Here is a 26,927-nt window from a genome sequence, read left to right as displayed (position 1 = left end):
AGATCTATCAACCCATCTACCGTAGACTGCTGTGTGAAGTCGTATAGCAAATTTCCAGTTAAACTCTTGAAACCCAATAGCATTTTTGTCACCATGCAGTGGAGGTTAGAACTATTATTTATCCCAGAAACAGTAAGAAGAGATGGTCCGATGGACCACCAAGCCATCATTCTTCATTTTATTATGGTCGAAAAGAGAAACAAAAGTTAGGCCAAATTGAGAACTTAGCTTATTTACAGTTGGCAAATCTGAAATATAATAGGCGGATAAAACTCGGTTTGAAATTTTTGCAAATATTTTTTTTCCTTTACAGATTTTAGCTCGTTTTCAAATCATCAAGAACAGTCGTATGCTGTTTTAAAACCTACTCTATAAATGGTGGGCTAACTGTTAGCCTATGGCAGAGTACCTGCCCCATCTGCGATATATAATTACTATTAGTAAGGGTTAGCTTGTTTCCAATAGCCTCTAGGCTATTGGAACTATAGACTACCAGCAGTCAAATGTACCCACAGGAAAGAAAGAGATGCTAGAATTCTAGATGAGAGGCTTTTCACTATCCTTGGAAATGATGATCTGGTAAATTTATAGGTGGCACTTTAATTTAGCTAGCTTAGGATGAAAGTGAAAATACCATTTGATTTGATGCCTTTCTTTAGGAGCGTTTTTCCACTCATCAATGTGCTAAGATCTCACATCTTTTGTCAGAAAATGCTTAAAAGTGAAATCTTTGAACAAAGGTCTAACCTCTTTGGTCATTTTTGTGCAAACGTCTTTCATCATTCTGCTCTGATCAGCAGTCTGAGAACAATAGGGGCATTTTGTCACTCATCATTGTGCTAAGATCTTACATCTTTTGTCAGAAAATGCTTAAAAGTGAAATCTTTGAACAAAGGACTAACCTCTTTGGTCATTTTTGTGCAAACGTCTTTCATCATTCTGCTCTGATCAGCAGTCTGAGAACAATAGGGGCATTTTGTCACTCATCAATGTGCTAAGATCTCACATCTTTTGTCAGAAAATTCTTAAAAGTGAAATCTTTGAACAAAGGTCTAACCTCTTTGGTCATTTTTGTGCAAACGTCTTTCATCATTCTGCTCTGATCAGCAGTCTGAGAACAATAGGGGCATTTTGTCACTCATCAATGTGCTAAGATCTCACATATTTTGTCAGAAAATGCTTAAAAGTGAAATCTTTGAACAAAGGTCTAACCTCTTTGGTCATTTTTGTGCAAACGTCTTTCATCATTCTGCTCTGATCAGCAGTCTGAGAACAATAGGCGCATTTTGTCACTCATCATTGTGCTAAGATCTTACATCTTTTGTCAGAAAATGCTTAAAAGTGAAATCTTTGAACAAAGGTCTAACCTCTTTGGTCATTTTTGTGCAAACGTCTTTCATCATTCTGCTCTGATCAGCAGTCTGAGAACAATAGGGGCATTTTGTCACTCATCAATGTGATAAGATCTCACATCTTTTGTCAGAAAATGCTTAAAAGTGAAATCTTTGAACAAAGGTCTAACCTCTTTGGTCATTTTTGTGCAAACGTCTTTCATCATTCTGCTCTGATCAGCAGTCTGAGAACAATAGGGGCATTTTGTCACTCATCATTGTGCTAAGATCTTACATCTTTTGTCAGAAAATGCTTAAAAGTGAAATCTTTAAACAAAGATCTTACATCTTTGGTTGTTTTTGTGCAAATGTCTTTCATCATTCTGCTCTGATCAGCGGTCTGAGAACAATGATGAGCAGATCATCAAAGTTCTCTTATCATTGTTCTGTATGGGAGAACAGTGGTGGTCTTCACACTTTTTGCTAACATCAGTGAGCTGTAAGATCTTAGAACAAAGATGAGTTAGAAAATGATAATCTTTGCAGAAAGATGTAAGATCTTAGTGCTAAAAATGGGTCTTTTATGCTCTTTCATAATACAATAATCACTTCTGTCACAAATTGCATCTTGAAGACTTAAAGGGGCCCCAAAGGTATTTTATATGAATTATGAAAAAACATCAAATGATGTTTTCACTTTCATCCTAGCTAAATTATTTGGCCCACTGCTAATTTACCATGAACTTTACCCCACCCCCCTAATGTGCAAATATATACCCTGAATTGTCAATGGCAAAGTTTCAAATCACAAATTTCACTGCTATTTTTGTTGATGGCATTTGAAAAACTTGAAATGGTAGGAAAATTGTTTGAATTGAAAATCAAGTATTTTACAGGTTAGGTTAGGTTATAACTTCTTTGTGTGGTAACAAAAATGAAATACCTTTGGGGCCCCCTAAGGGCCCAAACTGCAATTTGTGGCAGAAGTGATTATTGTAGGCTATTATGAAAGATCATAAAAAAAGGCTAAAAAAGCTAGGTTTAAAAAACACAATTTTAATATTTTTTTTAGAATCTTATGTAAATATCTAGGGATTTCAACCATACAGGTAATATAAAATAGTATAGTTTATATATAGAGAAAAAATCCTTAGCCAATCATTATATATAAACTTTATTTTTTAGCTGACTAGGTGGCTAAAATTGATGAAAGTGTATATACAGCAATCTTTAAATTTACCAACCAGTTGACTATTAGATCTCATCTCTATATAAATTTAGCCTGAATTAGCCAACTAGTTGGCTATTTATAATCCAGGTAACTATTATGAACTTTACTTTAAAATAACCAACTAGTCAGCTATCAATAAAGTTTCTAATGCACTTGAAATTAGCCAACTAGTAGGCTATTAATATCCCAGGTACATATAATCTTTAGTTTAAAGTAGCAAACTAGTCAGCTATCAATAAAGTTTCTTTCTAATACACAGTAGAATTAGCTAACTAGTTTGCTTTTAAGGTCTCAGCTATATAGTTGTTTTTAGATTAGCCAACCAGTTGGCTATTAGATCTCACCTACATATAGGCCTGCACTTCAGCCTGAATTAGCCAACTAGTCAGCTACTAAGAGAACTGTATATATTTTAGATAATTAGCCAACTAGTTGGCTATTAATATCCCAAGTATGTATAAACTTTAGTTTAAAATAGCCAACAAGTCAGTTGTCAACAAAGTTTCTAAAGTTTCACTTGTTTAGATTTGCCAACCAGTTGACTATTAGATCTCACCTATATATACACTTCAGCCTGAATTAGACAACTAGTCAGCTAATAAAAAAAACTGTGTATACTTTGTAGAACTAGCTAACTAGTTGGCTATTAATATCCCATGTATACATAAGCTTTATTTTAAAATAGCCAACTAGTCAAACATCAATAAAGTTTCTAATACAAGGTAGAATTAGCTAACTAGTTTACTATTAAAATCTCAGCTGTATATATATATGTTTAGATTAGACAACCAGTTGGCTATTAGATCTCTAGTCAGCTATCAATACAATTTCTAATATACTTGTGGAATTAGCTAATTAGTTGGCTGTTAAGATCTCACCTATAAATATCTTTCAGCCTAAAGTAGCCAAATAGTTAGCTATCAATACAGTTTCTAATAGCCTATACAGCATAATTAGCTAACCAGTTGGCTATCTCACTATTTGTTATTCTTGCTATATATATAAAGTGGTTTGATATTAACCAAGTAATCTTCTTATTATGTAGAGATGATGAGTGCAAAGCAAGATGTTCCACATCCCTACCCTTCCTGCCCAATCAAAGTAAAATGATGGGAAAGATTAAATCTAAATTAATTAGCACTTCAAATCAGATATAATTTGCACTCTGCTAAAATAATCATTTTTTTTAATCCTGGCCATCTCTTTTCTAAACCCCATTTCCCTAACCCTCTTCTTACCCCCTTTTCCTTAAATAAAGTCAAGTCAACAACCTTGCCCCTACCCCCCCCCCCTCATTAAAAAAGAAATTGTCAGCACTTAGCAGATAATCCTAGTTTGCTAATTTCCATTCCTGTATATACATAGAATCAATTCAGTAGCCAACTGGTTCACTATTTTATATCTTTGTGTATACTTAAACTGTTTTTCAGTAGCTGACTGGTTGGCTATATCTAGAACATTTATACATAAAGCAGTTTGATATTAGCCATGTAGTCTAAATATTATATAGAGATGATGAGCAGAAAGCAAGATGTTCCGCATCCCTGCCACAGACAATCTAAACTAATTGGCACTCCAAATCACTTTGATAGCTGACTAGTTTGCTATTTTAAACTAAAGCTTATATATACCTGGTATCTTAACAGCCAACCAGTTAGCTAATTCTATAAAGTATGTACAGTTCTCTTATTATATATATATATATATATATATATAATAGCCAACTAGTTGGCTAATCTAAACAAGTGAAACTTTAAAAACTTTGTTGATAGCTGACTAGTTGGCTATTATAAATTAAATTTTGTATATACTTGGGATATTAATAGCCAAATAGTTAGCCAATTCTATAAAGCATATACAGTTCTCTTATTAGCTGAATAAATGGCTAATTCAGGCTGAAGTGTATTTATAGGTGAGCTAATAGCCAACTGGTTTGATAATCTAAATATGTGTGTATAGCTGAGACTTTAATAGCAAACTAGTTAGCTAATTCTACTGTGTATTAGAAACCTTATTGATAGTTGACTAGTTGGCTATTTTAAACTAAAGTTTATATTTACACTAGGATATTAATAGCTAACTAGTCAGCTAATTCTATAAAGTATATACAGTTTTCTTATTAGCTGACTAGTTGGCTAATTCAGGTTGAAGTTTATATATAGGCCAAGTTGAAATGTATATATATATTTGGAAATTTTTTCCAAAAATGTTTTCCCTTGTCGCCTTACCCCCCCCCCCCCCTCCCCCCAGAACGTTCTGTGACGAGAGGTCATTCCAAAAAGATCTTCAAGAAATGCTCCTTAGTCCAAGAAAGAAGCCATTTTTTGAGCCAACAAGTAACAAACTTGTGGAATACTCTCTGAAGATACAGTGGCTACTGATTCAACAGGTGCATTCAAGAAAATTCTAGACAAAGAATGGATGCAGCAGTAGCTCCTGCACAAATGGGAAGCTGCTGAGTCCTCAACCCAAATTTAGCAAACAACCCATAGAAGTCATAATGAAGCATTACGAGGATGAAAATCCTTTTTGCTCCAAGCTGCAATTCAAGGTAATAGGAGAAATTTAATAGCCAACTGGTTGGCTAATCTAAACGTGTGTATATAGCTGAGACTTCAATAGCAAACTAGTTAGCTAGGCTAATCCTACTGTGTATTTGAAACTTTATTGATAGCTGACTAGTTGGCTATTTTAAACAAAAGCTTATATATACTTGAAATCTTAATAGCCAACTAGTTAGCTATTTCCACAAGTGTATTAGAAATTGTATTGATAGCTGACTAGTTGGCTGTTATAAAATAAAGTTTATGATCACCTTGGATATTAATAGCCAACTAGTTAGCTAATTCTATAAAGTAAATATAGTTCTCTTATTAGCTGACTAGTTGGCTTAATTCAGGCTGAAGTGTATATATAGGTGAGATCTAGTAGCCAACTGATTGGCTAATCTAAACATGTGTATATAGTTAAGACTTCAATAGCAAACTAGTTAGCTAATTCTAATGTGTATATAGTTGAGACTTCAATAGCAAACTAGTTAGCTAATTCTACTGTGTATTAGAAACTTTATTGATACGGTAGCTGACTAGTTGGCTATTGTAAAATAAAGTTTATGTATACCTGGGATATTAATAGCCAATTTTATTGGTTGCTGACTAGTTGGCTACTTTAAAATAAAGTTTATGTATACCTGGGATATTAATAGCCAACTAGTTAGCTAATTTGATAGTGTATATACAATTATAATACTAGCTTACTATTTGGCTAATTAAGGCTGAAATGAATATATATGTGAGATCTAATAGCCAACTGCTTTGCTAATTTAAAGATTCCATATATATAGCCTCCACTGTCATTCTTTTAGCCACCTAGTTGGCTAGACATTTTTTTCCATATATAATGTTTGGCTAAGGTTTTTTTTTCTGTTTTTATTAAACTGTACTATTTTCTATTAGCCATCTGGTGGTATCCCAAAAATCTAGTGCATGACCACATCTAAAGGAAACTTGACAATAAAATAATACTAACCTGTTGCTATTTGATTCATAAATTTTATGCTCTTCTCTAATATCATGATTGCTTTTCTGGGTATAATTCTAAAATGGGACTCCACCCTGTGACTATTAGACAAAAATTACTTCATAAGCTTATATAGAATGTTGGTATCCAATCTCCTTATAATTAAAAACATTTTTTCATCTAATTGGAAAATTTGGCCCATCCTTATATGAGATAAACGCCACAGTTGGGAAATGAATTGTTTCTCGGGTAATGTTTCCAGCTAGTTGGAAAGAAAGTGTTTCTGGTGAAAAGTTACTTGTCAACTAGTTGGAAAATGAAAGTTTTGCTGGGGAGAAGTTACTAGTCAACTAGTTGTCAAATATTGATTTTTTCTATATAGGGGTGGGCTAAATTTTCCAACTAGATGGCAAAAATGTTTTTCATTAGGCTTATAAGGAGATTGGATAGTACCATTTTATATAAGCTTATAAATTATTTTTTCCAATTGTAAAAGAGTGGATATCCCTCTAAAATTGGGGCTGTTGAGAAGGAAAAATAATAAGAAAACTATTTTTTCTTTATAATATGTAGAGTAATTGTAGCTAACACATTTTGATTACAGTTGCACTGGGCTAAACTTTACCCCTCTTTCAAAAATATTTAGAGTAAAGAACCTAGTATGCAATTGAGCAAAATTAGCCTATGCAAATCCTGTAATCTACTTACAATTCAATGTTTTGATTTGTAAATCTTTTTTTGTTTCTTTCTATAAAGGTAGTGAGCCAAGCACCTGCCTTAACTCTTAAGAAGCATTTGCCTTAATTCTAAGTTTCTGGTTTAGTGACAGCTTGAGAAGTTGTTGCAGAGAAGTATTTTTTGTTCGATTTTGGTACTTGTGTCTTATAGCCACCACACTCAATTTCTGTCTAGAAGTGAAGTTTGGTTAATGCTAATGAAGTGAAACAAAATATGATGAAAATATAATACTTTATCAACAAAATTATGAAAACTACAACAAAGAATTATGGAAGGAGGGCTGCCCAGACCACGTTATATTAAATACATAACCTAACCAATATACCAACTAAATATTTAATTAAAATATTGCTACAATGTAGTTTACCACCGAGCCGAAGCTAATTGTCTGGTATAAACACCATGAAAACAGGTTATTGTCTCATGTTCGCAATGCAAGATCTTGAGTATGGTGACTATAAGACAAAAGTACCTAGATTTTTTTTAGGTAGTATCCTAGCACATAGCCTGGACTTGTTTAGTTTCATTTTCTGATTTAGTTGAACATATTTTGTCCAGCAAGGCCAAGTGAAAACACATAAGCCCAGTTAAAGGCCATGATAGATGTACTTCCGGTTCTACAGAATTTGATGAGGGGTCCTCTGCCATAGAGTGTGACATTCTTGAGAAGTGGGTTTGCGGTGATTGTCAGGACCTGTCCACTGGAGAATAAAAATTATTAAGCAAGATGATGCAATCACTTACTTGTTCCTGGTCGTGTCCATCCTACAAATTTAACCCTCCCCTCCCCCCTTTAGAGAGCAAGCTATGATAGCAAAGCTAGCTTCTGTTATGGATAATTCCTTGAAATCTTTCAAAGAAGATCTCAAGATGGAGTTTGCCAACACTAGTCAGTTGACTCAAACACTCCCAACTGAGAACTGACATTAAATGGGACATCTCTGCTCAGACTAGTGATATTGCCGATAGGATATCACATTCACTACAATCAATGTGCTCTGTTTCGACTGTTCATTATTACCTTAATTTGCACTTTGCACAAAATATAAAAAAGATGGTTGTGGCTGTGTTTACAGCCCAGTGACATGCCTTCTGACTAAGAGAGTACTAGGATAGATACAATTTAAGCCCACTTGGTAACAACAACCACACATAGGTATGATCAAGGGGATCATTTTCCTGTGGTCTATAATACACACTGCTGCACAATGTCAACTTTTGATTGAGTGTGTGAGTTGCTTTGGTATGAATGAATCACTATTTGTGAGACACAGGACAATGGGCAGTTCCAGTTCCAGTCATATCTTAAGGGTTTGGCTTCCCATTCTTTGTCAAGTCTCCTTTTGAAAACATTGGCTGATATTGAAGACATTATCTCCTCACTTAAATATTTCCAATCATTGATGACCCTTTGGCTGAAAAGTCTTGTCTGCTTCTGCAGTTAACTCTAGGCTTTTGAAGCTTCTTAGAGTGACCTTGTGTTTGTATTTCTTTGGGTAACCAAGTAAATTATTTTGGGGTTGATCAACATATTTGTTTGTGAGGAATATGTCACTGCAATGTAAGAATTGTTTTGTTTTTCTTTTTTAAACATGTTTCCTTCTCAATATTCCCAATTCTTCACCAATCCTATATGGTACCCTTTCAGATAATGCAACCCTCCTTTCCCTGGGTCACTTTTGGCTCCAGATGTAGCCTATATATATATATATATATATATATATATATATATATATATATATATATATATATATATATACATGATGAATTTTCTATGTGTGCTCTTTTCTTAATTTTGATTTAATGACAATCAAGCAAAGCCATTCCAAGGGATGGTGTTGCCCGGGCAAAATTAATTACAGACCCCCCTCTTCACTGAAAAAGCAAAAAAAGCCAAATAAAAGTGAAAAATTTGATCAAAGTACCACCTCCCTCAGATGTAGCACCCAGGGCAGTTGACGTGGTTGCCCCCTCCCTGGCCCCCCTTTGAATGGTTCGGCAAACAAGCTATACAACAGCAAATTCAGCATATAGTATTTCCATCATGTGGTTCCTGAATTCTTAGTGTTTCCTTCTGGAGAGCAGGGTTGCAGCAAATTCTTGTGTGATCAGATAAGGCAAGTTATTTTGACAGGCCAAAAAACACATATTTAAGAATTATAAACCATAAGTTCCTGGGCAAGTAGAAACCTAATGCACAAAAATATTTAGGCTGGGGGCATATACCTCCCAAAAATAGGTCAATAAAATTTTTTGATTCTATTTAAATTTATACCGTGAAAGTCATTGCACCAAGGAGACATTAATTGGCAAAAATATTGATTTTCAGATAAAAGAGCCAAAAACTTTTTTGTCCCTTATTAATTTGAAACTTGGAGCTATTAGTCTCTGGGCCAAGATAAACCTAATATACACAACAACTTTAGTTTATTGGCAAAACCCCTAAAATATGAGGTCAAATACAGGGGAAATAACTTTTTTGGATTGGCTTGAAACTTTTATCTGCAAGCCCTTTGGCTAAGGGAACCCGGTACACAATAAAATTAAAGTAATTGCTTTGTCTAAAGATAGGGCTGGTAAAGGGCTAAACAAATATATGCAAGTCCCCAGGGTAAGGAAACTAATGTGGAAATCAATTTCTAGGTTGGGACATTGGTTGCCAAAAACAGTGCTACATTCCAAATATTCGAAAATATAGGCAGGTTATGTGGTGTAGAATATCTTATCGTATTTATTTTTATGTTATTTTAATTCTTTTTTTGTGTTTCCGGGGGGTTGAGTTATCTTAGCAGGTAAAGATAAAGATAAAGGATGTAGGGGTGATGTCAACCTCAAAGGCAAACATATTAGACATTTCAAAGCTTTTGAACGAAACAAATATCTCCAGTATTTTTATTGGGGGGCAAGAGGGGTCCTTATCCGGATATTAAAGGGGCACGGGATATATAATAATTGTTTTCTCCACATTATTGGGGGACTGCCCCCCCCCCCAAATGACGCCCCTGCTCCCAAGACCAAACATACCCCTGCCACCTATTCCACTATAAAATATATCTGTAAAGGGTTGACATTGTTGATAACTGTAAAGGGTTGACATTGTTCATAATTTGCAGGTCTTATCCCATCGTCTCTGGGGTGTCATTCTTAGATACAAATTTATTGATATTTTAAATATTTTGAGCGAAAAGGTGCCTCAAAATGTTGATCAGATGTCCTAAAGGGTTACAAAAGGACCATATATTAAAAACAGTTCTAGGTCATGGACTGCTTTCTCTTCAACCACTTTTACTTTTAAAAAAGGAACTAAAACTCTTAATTTCCAATCAAATGAGCATCCTCCAAAGTTTTTAAAACTATAAGAGGGGTTTGAGGAGAGGTTAGGCCTCCTATACAGAATAAATGTTGCTCGTTTTGGGGTTTAATGTAACTCTTTACTTTCAAAATGTAGTAGTAGACCCCCCTTCCCTAGTGTAGACCCAGTGTAGACCAGAAATATTCCCAGTAATCAAGAGGAGTTAGATATCAATTTCTCCCTCCCCCCCCCCTTCCCTAGAGCTAATTCTATATTTATTCGAAGGTTTAATGAGAGTGACGATCTTTGGCATTAAAATACACCCTTTGGGGTATCTGCTCCCCCACACCTTCCTACAAAATGATCAACCACCCCTCCTTCATAATAACTGATGCACACTTACAAATCATTGCATATAATTTAATGAAATATGAAGCAAACTGGTATAGTTAAACAAAGCTTTAAAATAACTATCTGAATCTTTTTTTTTTCTATAATAAGAAGATAGGTATCACCCTGCAGCAACCTTATTCCAGCTTGATCTAAATGAAGGGATATGGGGGATTAATTCTCCCCTTCCCCATACTCCCTTTATTTATCTAAAGGTTCATTGAGACTTAGACCATTTGGGCATTGACATCTGCTCTTTTAGCCATCTGGCATCCATCCCCACCTACACAATGACCCACTACCCCTCCTTTATAATAGTTGATGTACAATTATACACTTTTCTTCATTCTTTTTATTTGCCTTAATTTCCCTTTGGCTGCTCTATTTTACATTTGGAAACTATTTTTCGGCGGAAATTTTCTAGGGGGGGATAAGCTGCCGTCCACCAAAAATAGGGCTGAAAATAGCCCAGAAAATAATAAAAGTAGGGCTATTGCCCCTTTGAATCATTCAAAAGCTAGAGTGTTGTTTGTGCTTTACTGAAAACCATTTGTATTTTGAACATTGTGTTTTTTAATTGCCAAAACAATGGTATTAAAGGTTTACAAACTAGAGTTTCTCCTCAAACCCTCTAAAAGGCAAGTGTCATGTGTGTTCTACTAAAAGTAATATGCATTTCAAAAGTTTTCCATTTGTCGAAACACCAATAAGAAACTAAGAAAAGCACAACCTCAATCAAGGTTACAAGAAAGCAACAAATATTTCAAGATAATCAGTTCACCAATCAATTTTCTATGCATTTGAAGGAATATATCTGCAAAAAAAAAAATTATTGAACGTTTGTTGCATATCAGCCTAATGAAACTAGGTGCATTGCTTAAAATATAATAATGTGTAGAAAGCATTTCTGGAAGTTTAGACAATCTTTTATTCAATTAGTTATTAAGTTATAGTGATAAAAGAAAACTGTTTAAATATATTTTATACTCAGTGAAATACAAATGAAACTCTAGCCATTAGAGAGTTTAGGGGGAGGTATCCAGACTTTTATTTGTGGTAATTTCTATTTGTGTTAAGCTTGACTTGATTGTTCATTTCAACTTCTGTTCTTAAGGTTTTCTTTATTCATTCATATTAGTTTGTGTTCATTTTAAGTTTGAATCATTGTGATTTTCTTTTTGCTTGTTTTAGGTTTTGATACTGCTCCCTTTTCAAAATGTCTTTATACAACTGAGTAATCCACCAAAGACATTTCCCAGAACTTTATTCATATGTAAAAATAAAAGTGTACGTCCAATCCATTGCTGACAAACAATTGACTTACTTGACTTATATCCCATCCAGCCCTTGTGGCTGTATTGGGGCTTCTTCTCTTCTCACTAGTCGTTTAATATGGCGACGGTATTCGGTTCCATCTGGTGCAAGACGCAGGAGTTAACGGGAGGCTCTAGCCATTGAAGTTGTCGCACCATCTCTTACGAGGTCGTGTGCCATGTACCGTCCTTCAAACGTGATTTTGGGGAGTTGATGACATTCGTTGGATATGACCAAGCCAGTGGAGTTGCTGACTTCTAATTCGCTCCATGATAGTGTATGAGCAGTGGAGGAGTTTACGGAGGTCTTCATTGGATACTCGGTCGATGTAGGTGATCCCTATTATGCGACGAAGACATTTTGTTTCAAATGCGGAGATTAGCCTTTCGTCATCAGCTTTAATAAACCATGTTTCACTTGCATACATAGCAATGGGGATTAGGAGAGAGTTAAAGAGCCGGGCCTTCAATGATTTTGATATTAATTTACTTTTCCAAATTGATGATAGGCTCTTGAAGCTGCTGGTTGCAAGGCCCAGTCTGCACCTAATTGATTTTGAGCAATCGTTATTAGAGGTTAAAAGACTGCCGAGGTAGACAAAAGATTCTGCATTTTCCATTTTATCTCTTTTTTTGGTTAGCTCTATGGCTCTGGGTGCAGAGTCTCTGGATACACGCATGACTTTCGTTTTTGTTGTGTTGTCAACCATCCCAAGGGCTTCGGTTGCTGACACTATCTCGTTTGTGTCTGTTTGGAGGAGATATTCATGACTTAATTTTAATGATGTCGTCTGCGTACGCTAATTTGTCGACAAGTTTCTCTCCAATGGATGCACCGTCTGTGGTTTTAGCAAGTGATAAAGCTGCATTTAAGAATAGATTAAATAGATGAGGGGATAGGAGGCAACCCTGAAGAACACCTGCTGACGTCTGGAACTCTTCTGTCAATCCCTCAGGTGTCTGAACCTGGCTACAGAAGTTCAATTTCATATTTTTGACCAACGTTACCATATTTTTGGGGGCTCAATAATGCAGAAGTATGTGCCAAAGCCCAATGTGGCATATTAAATCAAAGGCCTGTTTAAAGTCAATAAAAAGTAAGAGCAGTTCTTTCGCAATTTCTATGTTTTCTCCATCAGTTGCCGGGTGGAAAATATTTGATCTATTGTAGATCGATCTCTTCGGAAGCCGGCCTAATATTCCTCTTAAGTGAGGCCTGTCAAGTTTTATAGTTGGTCAAGTAGGTTTTCTGTGAGGATCTTGGCTGGTTGGCTTGTCATGCTAATTGGTCTGTAGTTATTAAAGTTGCCTTTTTCACCCTTTTTGTAAAGGGGGACAATCATGGCCTTCGCCCAGGATCTGGGAAAGTGGGCTGTTTCCCAGATGCCTATTGTGACTTTATGATAAATGTCTACCAGTTCTTCTGGGCCTGATTTAAGTAGCTCTGACTGTATGCCATCTGGGCCAGGAGCTTTATTTGTTTTCAGGGATTGTATAGCAGCAACTACCTCTTCTGGTAATGGTGGTGGACTTGGATCTATGTACTCCGGTAGTTGAGAAGACAGTAGGATATACGGGTCAGGGGTTATTGTGAGTTTTAGTTTGTGGCGAAAATGTTCCTTCCATTGTTCTTATCTCTCATCAGAATCTGCGATGAGTTGCCGACGTCTATTTAACAGGGTTGATGCTGTCACGGGTTTCTTTTTAAACAACTCCGGTACTTTTCTGTACATGTAGCGGCTGTCATTTTCTTTTAAGGCGGCTTCGCATTCATGGTACTTGTCGTTGACGTATTGGCCCAGAGCCTGCCGTATTTTTTTCTCTGCTTGACGTTTTAACCTCTTGTATTCATCCTGGGTTTGTCGGTCTTGTTTGTTGGCGTGATTGGCGTGAATATGTTTTTCAGCACAGATATCGATGATTTCGGGTGTGATCCGTGGTTTGTCAGAGCGGGACTGTATTCCTAAGATTTCATTAGCCGTTTCTCTGATGATTGAGGTGCTTTCATCAACCAGACGGTAGACTTCCTCAGTGGTTGGGACTCCCACGAGTTGGATGCTTGACAGCTTATTCGAGAGAGCAGTTTTATGTTTGTCATGTTTTGATGTTTTTTAGGAGATCGACGCGGTATTTTGGGTACCTTTTCTTGGGTGGTTGGGGTTTTCGGAGGCGCATACGGAGTTCTGACATGAATAGAACAAGGTCTGAGTCAAAATCACCACCAGCCAAAGATACTGTGTTCAGCACTGATGACTTCCAACGCTTGTGGATTAGTATGAGGTCAATCATATTTGAGGTTCGGCCGTCTGGGGACCTCTATGTAACTTTTCTGGAAACAATATCATGGTAATGAAAAGCTCGTTATCACGACAGAAATCTATGAGCATTTCCCCCTAAGGTTTTGTCTCCCATGTCCGAACTTTCCCATTACGTCTTGGAAACCTGCATTTGATTGTCCGACGATAGCCTTAAAGTCTCCAATGACGAACAGAACATCCTTCTTGGGCCCCTGGTCTATGGTGTGTCGGAGCTGGGCGTAGAAGTCTTCGTCATCTTGGTCACTCCCGGAAGAGTCAGGGCACAAACTTCAATGATGGAAATGTTAGCGATGGATTCTTTAAAACGGGCGGTAATGATACGCTCTGAGAGTGGATTTATGACAAGTAGAGATTTTATAGCATGTTTCGAGAGTAGAATGCCAACATTTTGACGGTGAACACCATTACTTCATCCTAAGGTTATGAGGGTGCTTCCATTAATGGCTTCTGTTCTATTTCAAGGGAGGTGGGCATATGACAGTTCGATAATATCCCGATGGTAGCGGTTGATTTTATTTAAAATTAATTCCTTTTTTCCAGGCTTAGCAAGTGTTCGTATGTTTAGCGTTCCAAGTGAAAGTGATGTCTTTGGGGTAAATATTGGTGTCTTCTCTGACTGGAGAGTAGTCAAATTGGTTAAATAATCATCGGTTGCCGCTGACGCGGCAAATAAAATATTATGACTGTCATCATTATCATCATCAATAATATCATCATTTCTACTATTTATAACTCTAGATATCAGACCGTCGGTTGCCCTGGACTAGGTAGCATAGGTTCTTATTCTATTTTTTTTGCCTTTTCATATAAAAGAGAAGGAGTTTCGTGGCATTTTTGTCATGATAACGGTATGCCATTCCTCTCTATTCTTAGCAGAGGCTATTGTCCAGGGTTCTGGCTCATCTGCCCTTTACAGTTGTCCCTCTAGAAAGGGATCCTCTCGTTCGGTGGTCTGCAGCACCGAGCAGTTTGACCCATTGCTGGGGGAGGGTTTGTAACAGCCGGGAAGTGTCCACACGCAAGTGGACCCTATACGGTGTACATCTTAGGGGCCTTCCTCCTCCTACGCCTGTATTTATGACCCCCGGGCTAGGGTGTCCCAGTTTCAATTATGGACCTCCAGGAACTAGGTCTGCGCCTCCTATGGAGTTATCCTACATATCTTTAGGACGTTCCCCTATCCGCCACCTGGGGACGCGCTGAGTGACCTGGGGGAGGCCCCCTACTAAGAATATGACTCAGTAGGACTCATATAAAAATGCGATATATGTTTACCAATGGAATGCCACAAACAATATTTTAACAACTGTTTTCAAGTAAACAAATAAAAATCTAAAAATTTTATCATCTAATCATTCTTTATCAATCTTTTTTATTGATTGGTTCCCTTTTGATCTCATACTATTACCATTGCTTATTTACTTTTATATTACTTACCTAGTATTTGTTCTTAATGTTGGCACTTTTTGACCCAGAGACTTTTTCTTTTTCAAGGGCTTCTACACATACAACATATCCTTTCTCTCTTTTGTCCATTTTCAAAGTTCAACTTTCTTTTTTATGTTTTAATAGTATATTTTAATTAAAACATGAAGTCAAGTCTGTTGCACTGACCTTTTATATGTAGTATACAGTTTTACTATTGGATTTATTATGACTGATTAGTTATCTAGTTATAGACCATGTCTCTGAAAGCCCTGACATGGACTGCACTAGGAGGAAGAGGATTCAGATTGCCTCAGGTGCTGGCAATTTATCGAGCTAATTCTACAGCACAACAAACGCTTGAAGTAAAAGATATTATACACCAAAAAAGAGAAGCAGCATACCAGGGAGGAGGCCCCAAGAGAATTCAGGGACAACACAAAAAGGTAATTATATCTGAGCTTAGGCTAAAGAAGAAAAGTGAGTGATGTGGTAATTTTGAAAATGAACTAATCCATTGTATGATCACATTTTGAAAAATATTCAAGCAAAGGAATATGCTAAACAGAAAGGTCAATAGACAATAGATCCTCCTGTGCTTCAGAGGCATCTAGGCCATTGACAAGGAGTCTCCAGTCTTCACAATATTTTGCTGCCGGCATCACATCTTCCCACGCGGGTTGCAGGAACGTATTAAGAGAGCGGTGATCTTCTCGATCGTGGAATATTTTTCTTGGGAGTTTTGAGGTCCCCCATTCTCAAGACATGGCCTAGATATTGCCATCAGCATTGGCAGAGGAAATCTTTACTGAGCAATTCAACAAAGTCACCATTTAAATTATTGAACTACGTTACTAATTACCTCCACATAAGGCTTTTGTAAGACTTTTTTCCATGTCAGTACACATTCTTGTTTTTAGCTTCTTAACATTATTTTCCTGTAGATCACCCCAACCATTTTGTTTTGGCATGAAGGTGGAAGCAGGGAAGCTCACTCTACTTTGCGTGTTATTTTTAGCCACTTACTGTGAAAAAAAAATTCCTATCGTGTTTTTACATGATGTTTACAGATATTTTCAAATTTTTCTGGGAGAACTTTTGTATGTGCTCTATAAACTTTATTTTAGGTTTATAAACATCTAAACCTTATTAGAAACGTCCTGAATAACTTTTTGCCTCAGCTAGTTGCATGCAGGGTAAAGGAATGGTGGGATATAATCATAAATACAAAATTGTTTAATAAAAATTTTTTTACTTTAACAGTTCACTGAGACGCAATTGGGCAGTAAATCATACCAGTGAGTCTGCTACCCTGCCTTAATAAGACAGGGCTTCAGCAATGTGACTCTGAGGGTTCTAACTATATGCTGTAAAAATTAAAATTTTGACAACATATTAATTCAAATGTGACATATTTTTTAGACTTCAAAAAGAAGTATGGAAAATGGACAAGGCGTTTACTAGAACTTTATTTTCAAGGTTGTGAATGGTCTTGAGAATAATGTTGTATAAAAAAAAAACAAGAACATCACGAAGGTCCTTCAAAAGTCAATGCTTTCGTTCTAGAATATGATAGTCCAGTATAATTTCTTTTATTCTGTTTTCATTGTCAAAAATCCGATTTTGTGAAGGCGCTGAGACGACTTTAGCCTAAATATCCAGAAATATCATTGGGGGGGGGGCTCAATTGCTGAGTCCCCTTATTTTTTATTATTATTAGTAGTCTAGATCTATTTAGAATAATATTTTACCTTGCGTCAAGTAATGACTAGACAGTTAATTTTTCGCTATAGGCCGCTTTAAAGTTTCATACATAACCTAAAATTCAGTTTTGGTCACGTGAATCTAGAGTAAAAATTACATAGCCAGTGATAGTGATAGGAGTAAGGTAACTAAATGAAATTGATCTGTGCGGTGGAACTGAGTAAGAATTACCCGGTAAAAATTACACCCCCACCCCCCTATGAGTGCGAATCATTTCTTTTGCTAGATTCTCAACTATGCGTGGTGTGATAATAATTGCCCTGTGGACGTTTCCTAAATTTTTCTTCTATTCTTTATAATAGAAGAATAAAACCATTGATTCAGGTCTTTCATTCGGTGTATAATAAATAGTCTAAAACTAGTTAGAATCTAGGAGATTCTCCTTCTCATGTGGCATTATGCTGAGGTGTCTTGATAAATATTATTTTGAGTTTTATCCTTACAGGGGAAGCTGACAGCCAGAGAGAGAATTTCACTTTTATGTGATCAAGGAACATTTGTTGAGTATGACACCTTTGCTGAGCACACTTGTACTGATTTTGGAATGGGAAAGGAAAAGGTATCATAGATCCACTTTGAATTAATAGAGGACAAGCTAAACATAACTGAAATATAAATATTGAAAAATCTTTTTTTTCCAAAATATGAAAAGAAATAGAATAAGAAAAGAAGAACTCTAATATGGTAAAATAAATGTCTAAAATGTAAAATTCGGGGTGTTTTGGCTCCTTCTGTAAGTGCCATCTTTACAAGATGAAAGGAAAAAGTAGAAAAATATAGCCTATATGAGACTGGCTGAAAGTAAAAAGGGATCCTAACTAAAAAACCAGCAGTAAAAGAGACTTGACCTAACTTGATCAAAGTTCAGTCTAAGATTTAATGGTAAGCTTTAACTTGATAAGACAGGGAGGTAATTTAAGATAATGAATCATGCTGCTTTTCTTCCAGAATATGAAAAGAAAAAGATTGTTATATGCATAGTAACCTTGAAACTTCGAAATTTAAATATAAAGTCGGAGTGTTTCAATCGAATATCTAATGGTTGCTTACTGAGTTTCGAAAGGCAACAAGTGAGAAGAAGGAAAAGACTGAATATTGGAAAGTGTTATGTATATTAATAGGTATTGGCGATAGGTATACGCGTTCTAGGCGATAGGTCTTGCTTTAATCTAGGCACTTCCAGTCGTGGACTGTTTGCCCCATCGATTTAGTTCAACATACCCCTCAACATTCCCTGCAAGTTTCACCTTTGATATCATTAGCCTTTCTAAATCAAAATAAAGTTTAGTTTAATAATGACTAAAGAATCACCAATAAAAGACTACATTGCTTCATCAAAATTTGAATTGTATTTAATTGGATGCTTTCACACAAGGAGGTAATTCTTATATTGCAAACTAAAAATCAAAACTTTGAAATCGAAATGTCTTAGATGTAGCTTATATATATTAGACGCCCTCAGTGATTGCCCAGGCAAAAATGAAAAAAAAAAATAAACAGCAAATTTGTTAAAAACACAGTAACAACACTGGAAAAAATTTAACTTTTTGTGTTGAAAACCTGTGATTGGTTGATTCTCATTGAATTTCTTACGCTGGATTGATTATTTTATTAGATTTCTGAACTAAAAAGAAGGTTGTAATTATTATGTTGCAATGGGGAATTTATTCGGTCAATTTTAACCTTAATCTTATCCTAGGAGAGAAGCGACTAAAGTGCTAGTGAACACTGGCAGTCTTCGGTTGCGACGTAATCAAAAACTAATTGCTAATTCACATTTTGCAGTACCCTGGGGATTCAGTTGTTACTGGCCATGGACTGATCAATGGTAGACCAGCTTATATATTCAGCCAAGATTTTACTGTCTTTGGAGGGAGTCTCTCTTCAATTCATGCAAAGAAAATCTGCAAGGTAGTTTATTGTTATTATTATTATTGTTTGTATTTGTGACGTCTCCCTTCCTTAATATTTATAATTGCATTATACCGGTCAACAATATTTATCTATTTGAATACAGTAGGGAGTCTAGAGGTCGTTACAAATAAAAAAAAAACGGTACAATTTTCGAAAAATGTTGTTGGATCCCATTGTCCATATGTATAATGAAAGAAAGGCTCAGATACTTTGGTCATACTTTATGGATGAATAGGTTGCCGAAGAACATAGTTTTTGGTAAAAGCCTGAAGTAATCTAATCCCAGTGGGTCAAATGGAAAGCAGGATGCTCTCAAAGGGTGTTGAAGAGGCTCTAGGAAATATTTAGGGTAGTTGGAACCTCATCAAGGAGAGAGAGAGTAAAGAATGAAGTTCTGAATAGAGCAGGATGAAGGAGTGGTGTGCATATCTGTTTAGTACTACGATGAATTCTTGGCAATAGTAGTATAACGTCGTTGTTATTGTTTATGTTATGACGCTGTCTCAAGGAATATTTTTTCCTGTTTTTTTTTGGGGGGGGAACCTCTAAAACTATTTTCCCAAAACATTTCTTGGTGCTGTCTAATAGGAATGGTTTTAACAGGAAGATTCTCTAAAGAAAGTTTAAATACATAGAAATGAAATATGTAGCGTGCCGCTATTCTTCACCAACGAGTAAAGCAGTGGTCGCAGCCACCAGTTGGAGAAAAACATCCGCCAAAACTTTTTTCGCACACCACACGAAAAGCAAACACCGTCTAAGCAGGTTGACAAAGGAGAGCGAGACAATTCTGGGAAAGACTAATCAGGCTTTTATAAAAGAAATGTATTACGGACAACAGTGTGATACATAATCTTCGGAATGGGAAGGAAGTGAAACACAAACTCTCTGCACGTCTGGAACTTTAGTTTTAAATAAACTGATCTAATTCTGTTAGAACTTGTGTTTTTAGTTCCAGATGTTTGGATTCGGCTAGTTTTTTTTCTGGTTTGACCAGGTTTGCGGGGCTACTTTGAAGAATTCTAACTAAAAGCTCTAATCTTTTTCTTTGATTTATGTTGAGTTTGGGTATTCCCAAAACTCAGGCTGCTATACCTGTTCTGAGTGGGTTGGTCGAAGTTTTTTGCGAGAGATTCTTCCCTATTGGCTATACACAACCATGCTCTGGAGTAAAAAGAATTTTAAGTTATGTAGAGTTTCTTCATATCACGAATACGAGTTGTCTATTTTCCACGATAAATAGACTAGGATATAGTAGTTGTAGTATATTAGCAGACTGAGAACGGGTGGGCCTTTTTCAGCTCTGTTTTGGAATAACCTGAGCCATCTTACTGTAATGCACTTATAAGTGATTTCTGAAAATCGTTTGTCGAATATTCAGGTGCTTTCCTAAAATATGATTTGTTCAACAAGTCGTCGTAAACTTTTTTGTATTGATTTTTTTTTTTATGTGTAATTTTGGTAGAAATATATGAAGCCTTCCATACAAAATGTCGACGAGTAGGCTTCTGAATTTATTCGAGTCAAGATTTTAGTTTAAGTTTAGTCGTGTCCCCAAATTCCCTCATTGCAGCTACTCAATTGGACAATAAAGCTCACATTTCAAGTTTCAAGTTGCTCTATTAAGAAATGTATTTAAAATACAATTTTTTTCTAAGAATATAGTAAGTCCAAAGCCGTAAAGAAAGAGAATAGTGGCAAAAAGTGTGGGGCAGGGAGAATTATCCCCGTGTGACACCCCCCCCCCCCCGAAATTTTGAAAAATACGGTTTTTTTTATCTGTATTGAAAAATTCCCTTTTTTCGTATTTTCGTTGAAAAAAAAATTGAAAATTACCTCGCCTAGATTTTGAAAAAAACATTAAAACTAATTGTGTAAGGCTCATAAATTTTAGCGGTGATTTTCACTAACTTTAATTCCATATTGAATCCTGCCTTTTCTTTCTTTAACGACCATCAAAAGGACCCCAGTGTTTATGTTCTTAATGTAAGCTGTGGGTTGATTTAGAGTTGGGCTAAATATTATTTTACACCCTTCTTTCTATTTATCGGGCACTGGCACCGACTTAGAATAAGCTTATGCTAGGGAACAGTTCCCTAGCCATAATAGGTGAAAGTGTAATAAATCATTCGATGGATATTTATAATGCTTAAAAACTTAAATATTGACATTGATCTAAAGCAAAAAAAGCTTGAGGAAAAAGCCCCAGTATTTCCTTGAATTGGTGCCATTGGAGAAGGAAAGAAGGAAAAACAACTGTTGAAATGTTCAATTTTTGGTAAAAGCTTCTTCATAGAGTCCACACTCGGATTTCGAATCCAGGCAAAAAGCTTGTAATAGGATTTTCCCATTTGATATTCATGTGACTTACTAATTTTATGTACTTTTCAATTTTTTTTCCTCGGTAGGTTCTTCGTTCCATTACAAATGTTGGAACCTGGTTTTTATTTTCGTATGAAATACAACAGCTTACTGGTGTCAATACTCGTTTATTTGGGAATTTAAATTTTCCCCCAAGCTTAAATCATTCTTCGTTAAAAGTTTTCCAGCCGTTCTAAAAGAGATGAGCAAATTAGATATCGTTCTCAGTCATAGAATATTCCATCAGATGAGGAAATTTACGTAGCTGCTAATAATTTTGTGTCGCTGATTCATCAGTACAATTATAAATGAAACATACTGGATTAAAAAGGGTTTAGAATAAGCACCGAAACATCGTTTTCTTGAGAAAAGCAAAAACTTAAAAAGTTAAGTCAATTCGATCCGTTATAAAAAATTTGGGGGGGGGGGGGGAAATAGTTAGTGATTGTTCCAATTAGTTACTTTAAACCAGTCACATTTATCCAAGCTATTTCACTATTTCAACGAAATAGGATTTTATTGTGGAAACCAATGGAAGGCCAGAAAATAAGTTTCTCGCAGCTATTAGTCTTTAATATCGTGTTGTTGTTATTATCAGCCATTAGTTAGATATTATCAGAGGCGTAACAGCTATTACTTTTACCATTAAGGAAACCGTTGTCCCAGAAAAACATCTATAACCTACTCTTTAAAGTAAACTATTTATTTTTAGATCATGGATCAAGCAATGCTCGTGGGCGCACCCGTAATTGGACTAAACGACTCCGGTGGAGCTAGAATCCAAGAGGGTGTTGAATCGTTGGCTGGTTACGCTGATATATTTCAACGAAACGTAGAAGCCTCTGGAGTTGTGCCACAGGTTTTTTTTTGTTTTTTAAGTGGGGGAGTTTTCTTCTCTTCAAAATTAACCCTAAAGACCTGTCACTAATTTTCTAAGTGGGAGAGTTTCCTATCTCTTTCACAATAGTTTAAGGAATCCCACTGAAGTTTAAGGTTTTAAGGATTAACCTTAAAAACTTCAACTAAGATTTTTGGGAAGGAGGACTTGAAAATGACTTTCTATCATTGTTCAAGAATATACAGAATTGAGACGATGGATTTTTTTTAACGAAAAACTTGTTAAAAATTTTAAAACAAAAACTATAAATTTTTATTTGGTTAACTTCTCACAGTTACAGAATTTTTTTTTTAAGGAGAAAACTTCAACAAACATTTTGTAGTTACTGACTTCTAAATTTATAATAATTGTCTATTATGAAATAGCGTTAAAAATAGGGTCTCCAGTGAAGAAAATAAATAATTAAAATTTTGCGTATTTGGGGGGGGGGTCAACATTATTGTGTGACATCCTAGTTATTCAATTGATCTCATTGTGGTGTCCTCAGGGTAATAAAGTTAAAAGAAAAAAAAATGATTTTTCTTTTACTATTCAAATAAGATCCACCCTAGTACACTTCCGTCAAAATATGATCATACAATGATCGATCTAAGCTCAGCGATATTAATGACGAAAACTGTTTTAAATCTCATACAGACTAATAATTTGGGATATTGTAATTCAGTCCTAGGTTTGAACGCCACCCTGGGTTTGAATCAGCCACCCTGGGTTTGAATCAGCCACCCTGGGTTATGAACGCCTATGTTATTTGCCACTGAAACTCTTGCAAACACTTAAAACTAATGATTCAAGTTAATTTCAAAAATCTTACTTTATTTAATTGGTAAGTGTCCCCAGCTCCCAGCGAATCACTAATTTGAAAATAATGACGTGATATTGTATGATGGGCACCTGAGACCTTGAGCCAAATATGCATTTCTTATCATACAATTAGTAGGCACCCCCCCCCCCCCTCACAAGAGAGAAGTTTTTTTCTTCTTATCCATGTTGTCCGACTGGCTCTGTTGTTGGCATTTTTTAAGAATTCTAATTTGATTTCGTCACTGTCTAATAAATATTTTTCATATTGCCTTTGTCACTATTTGTCTTTTATGACGTTTTTTGTTTGTTTCTTTTTCGCCACTATTTGTCAAACCTTTGGTTTTTAATTAGGAGCAGTTCTTTCTTGCGACATTTTTTCGGTGAAAGATAGTATAGGTGTCCCGCATCAGAATGGCGCTAATTCAAATTAGGGTTAACAATTTTGTTTTCTCCTTTCCTTTCGTAGGGGTTACTCTTCTTCGGGCAAAAGGGGTTAAATAATTAATGAGCTGAGAGAAAGAGTTTATTATTTTGTTCATTCGCTCAAACAAATATCTAAAGATAGTGTATGTAGTTTATAAACCCTCAAACGAAAAATAGGTTGAAACATATCTAATTAATAAAATAATGTAACTGATAACTAATTTAAAATAAATATTGGATTTTAATTTATTTTATTGATTAATTAATTTAGCGTCGAAATATTTCCCCGCTTCTTTTTGATCAAAGAAAACTGGTAAGGTAAAAACGTTTGGCGCTTTGACATAGTCTCATAGGAAATAGATATACTAGTGCCACTGACAGTGCAGCGTTATCCAGTAAAACTAAAAACACTCGAAAGAGTTTTATCTCTAATATACCGAAATTTGGTTTTTAATTAAGTGGGAATAAAGGTCAAATTATACTGTTCTTAAATTTATGCAGGTTCTTTTATCTAAAACTATTTTTCATGATTGTAAAAGATTGATGGCTAGATTATTACGGAAAACATAGGCTAGGTTTTAGAAAAATGTACGCAGTTCTACATATTATACCCTTTTGGTATAATTCGGCTGTGATTAAAAGTGTGACACATGCCATGTTTGGAACTTTTCAAGAGAGCCAAAAAACAAAAAAAAAGTTTGTCGGCTGTGGTCGCTCTGAAGGATGAGGCTAATGGGGATAAAGGGAACATTTTCTAAACCAACTTTTTTGCTCTTTTCAGTGGTATAGATTAAATTCAAGTATTCCGAGCAAATCAAAACTATTCCGTCTTATGGAGTATGTCTCCTTTATCCTTGACAAAAAAGGAGACAAACGCCAGGCCCTCATGTCATAGCTCCGTAAGATAATTCTCTCCTGTCATTCTGAATTGCAAAAAGACCTGATAAAAAAAAAAATCTACACCACATAGAGGCTTATGTCTGTTTTTATCTTCGTAACGGTACAAGATGGGACAATCCTAACTGCATCATTCGATTCCCGTGCTTCGTGTACCCATGGCGCATACATAACTCATTTTTTACCAAAATGACATATGTCGTACTTCTGATTATCATAGCCGAATTGGTTCCTTTATTATGGGCCCAATGTTTAGCAAAAGTAAATAACGAGACAAAAATTTGCGAACATTTTCATGCCATAAAGAGTGGTTTCTGCATAAGAAATTCATTTTAAGAAATGGGGATAACATTTTCTTTTTACACATTATTAAATTAATTGAATTGAATTATACTTTATTTAGGTCTTTATAATTAACTTATTACTTTCCTTCGGTAGCGGTAGATAGCATAATTTTTTTCTAGAAGACTAACTTAAATATTCTGTCTTATCTGTTTCCAAATATATTTGGCTTAACTATTAGTAGAAGAGTCCCTTCCCCCTCCTGGCAGCCACAAACCCTAGAGTGTCCGTCACAAGAACTAGAAACAGAATTTATGTATTTGAACCTGTTTTCCACTACATTTGACTGGGTATCGTTTAACTGGCCGCTTTTGCATCTGCAATTGAAGCCAAATGAGGAATAGTGTCATTTTAGAAAGGCAATATGTAATTTTAGTTTAGGCTATTTAAATAATTTATTGATTTATTGCCTAAAAGGTAATTATTTCAAGATTTTTGACCAGGTTCGGCGTCATGGCTATGGTGCCATGAAGCCAATTGAAGCCAAATGAGGAATAGTGTCATTTTAGAAAGGCAATATGTAATTTTAGTTTAGGCTATTTAAATAATTTATTGATTTATTGCCTAAAAGGTAATTATTTCAAGATTTTTGACCAGGTTCGGCGTCAGGGCTATGGTGCCACCTGTAAGTGAAAGGGGGGAGGGGAGGGTACGTGACCTAGGTACAGAAGAAAAAAGGATGCCGAAAGAAGATGAGTTTTATATTCTTATGCTATAAAAATCAGTTTCTTTATCAAAAACTTGTTTCAAGAAGGAGGTTTTACGCAGCAATTAAATACTATGTACTGAAAGTAAAATTCCTATTACCAATCTATCTCACTTCTGTGAGGACAGACATTAAAAACTGATTGAGTAAGACTAATAGGTTATAGCAGTTATTTTCACTGATTATAATTCCATATTGAATCCTGTCTTTTCTTTCTTTAACGGCCATCAAAAGGACCAGTGGCGTAATATCATCAAAATCCTGGGGTGGGGCAAAGTTGGACCCAATCTTCCCAAATCAAGTTAAAATGACAGTGAAAACTGAAAAATTAGCCATACAGTACCATAAAGGCCAAGATCTACTAAAGAAAACTAACTTATTTCTCTGGATGCTTGAATTATGCAGGCGTAACTTTATTTTGACATGATTGTTTGCAGAAACTAAATTCTAGTTGGGGGGGGGGCAAACTTGGGTCTGGAGGGGGCAGTTGTCCCCCTCAAGCCCCATAGCAAATTACGCCCCTGAAAAGGATCCCAACATTAATGTTTTAAATTGAAGCTGGGAGTTGATTTTTAAAGGTTTGGGCTAAATCTTATTTTACCCCCTTCCTCCTATTTCTGTGGTTCCAGCACACACTTAAAATAAACTTATGCTAGGGAACAGTTCCCTTGCCATTATAGGTGAAAGTCTAATACATCATTCGAGGGATGATTATAATGTTTAGAAGATTAGATTTTGGCCTTTATAGAAAACAAAAAAGAATCATCTTAAGGACTTTAAACAAATTTAAAAAAATTATTTATCTCCATAATGATTCATTGTTAAAAGTGATAAATAGATAAATAGATGTTTCGAGAAATTACTATCTCAAGCCCCGATAGGCTGAATTCGAATTCCGAAATCCATAAAAAACAAATAAACAAGAAAATTATAACAAAAGCACAACAACTAAAAAATTGGCAAACAATGAAAAAAAAAAAAATATCGGAATGCTATATGATTCGTTTGTCACTTATATTAAAAACTGCAAAATGGCAACTAGTTAAAAAGATAAAAACTGATATAACTGAAAAAAAATATATACATTAACAGATGTATAAAAAACAACATGAAAATGGGATAAGGGAAAAAAAAGTAAAAAGAAAACCGAGATGTTTCTTTTATCATGTAAGAGATAAGATAAAATTTATGTACAAATTAACAACTGTTTATTATATCAGTAATAAAAGGGATAAAAGATTTCTTGTACCGCAAGTAGTACAAA

At 35.5% G+C, this 26,927-nt stretch overlaps 1 protein-coding gene across 1 annotated transcript in view; it reads left to right on the top strand.

Moving 5' to 3' along the window:
* The first annotated feature begins 467 nt into the window (after positions 1 to 467).
* Positions 468 to 26,927, top strand: part of LOC148941464 (propionyl-CoA carboxylase beta chain, mitochondrial-like) — a 59,095-nt gene continuing 32,635 nt past the window's right edge. Inside the window, exons 1-5 of the mRNA XM_089103793.1 lie at positions 468 to 579; positions 15,806 to 16,003; positions 17,767 to 17,880; positions 19,107 to 19,232; positions 22,309 to 22,455. Coding sequence (XP_088959919.1) covers positions 15,815 to 16,003; positions 17,767 to 17,880; positions 19,107 to 19,232; positions 22,309 to 22,455 — 576 coding nt within the window. The 5' untranslated portion in view covers positions 468 to 579; positions 15,806 to 15,814. The remainder of the gene's footprint in view (positions 580 to 15,805; positions 16,004 to 17,766; positions 17,881 to 19,106; positions 19,233 to 22,308; positions 22,456 to 26,927) is intronic.

Source organism: Artemia sp. Qi Xiang Cuo, chromosome 18, assembly GCF_049724085.1.
Source record: "Artemia sp. Qi Xiang Cuo chromosome 18, ASM4972408v1, whole genome shotgun sequence".
NCBI lineage: Eukaryota > Metazoa > Arthropoda > Branchiopoda > Anostraca > Artemiidae > Artemia > Artemia sp. Qi Xiang Cuo.
The sequence above is the reverse complement of the archived record's forward strand: the minus strand, read 5'-3'. Positions and strand labels throughout refer to the sequence as shown.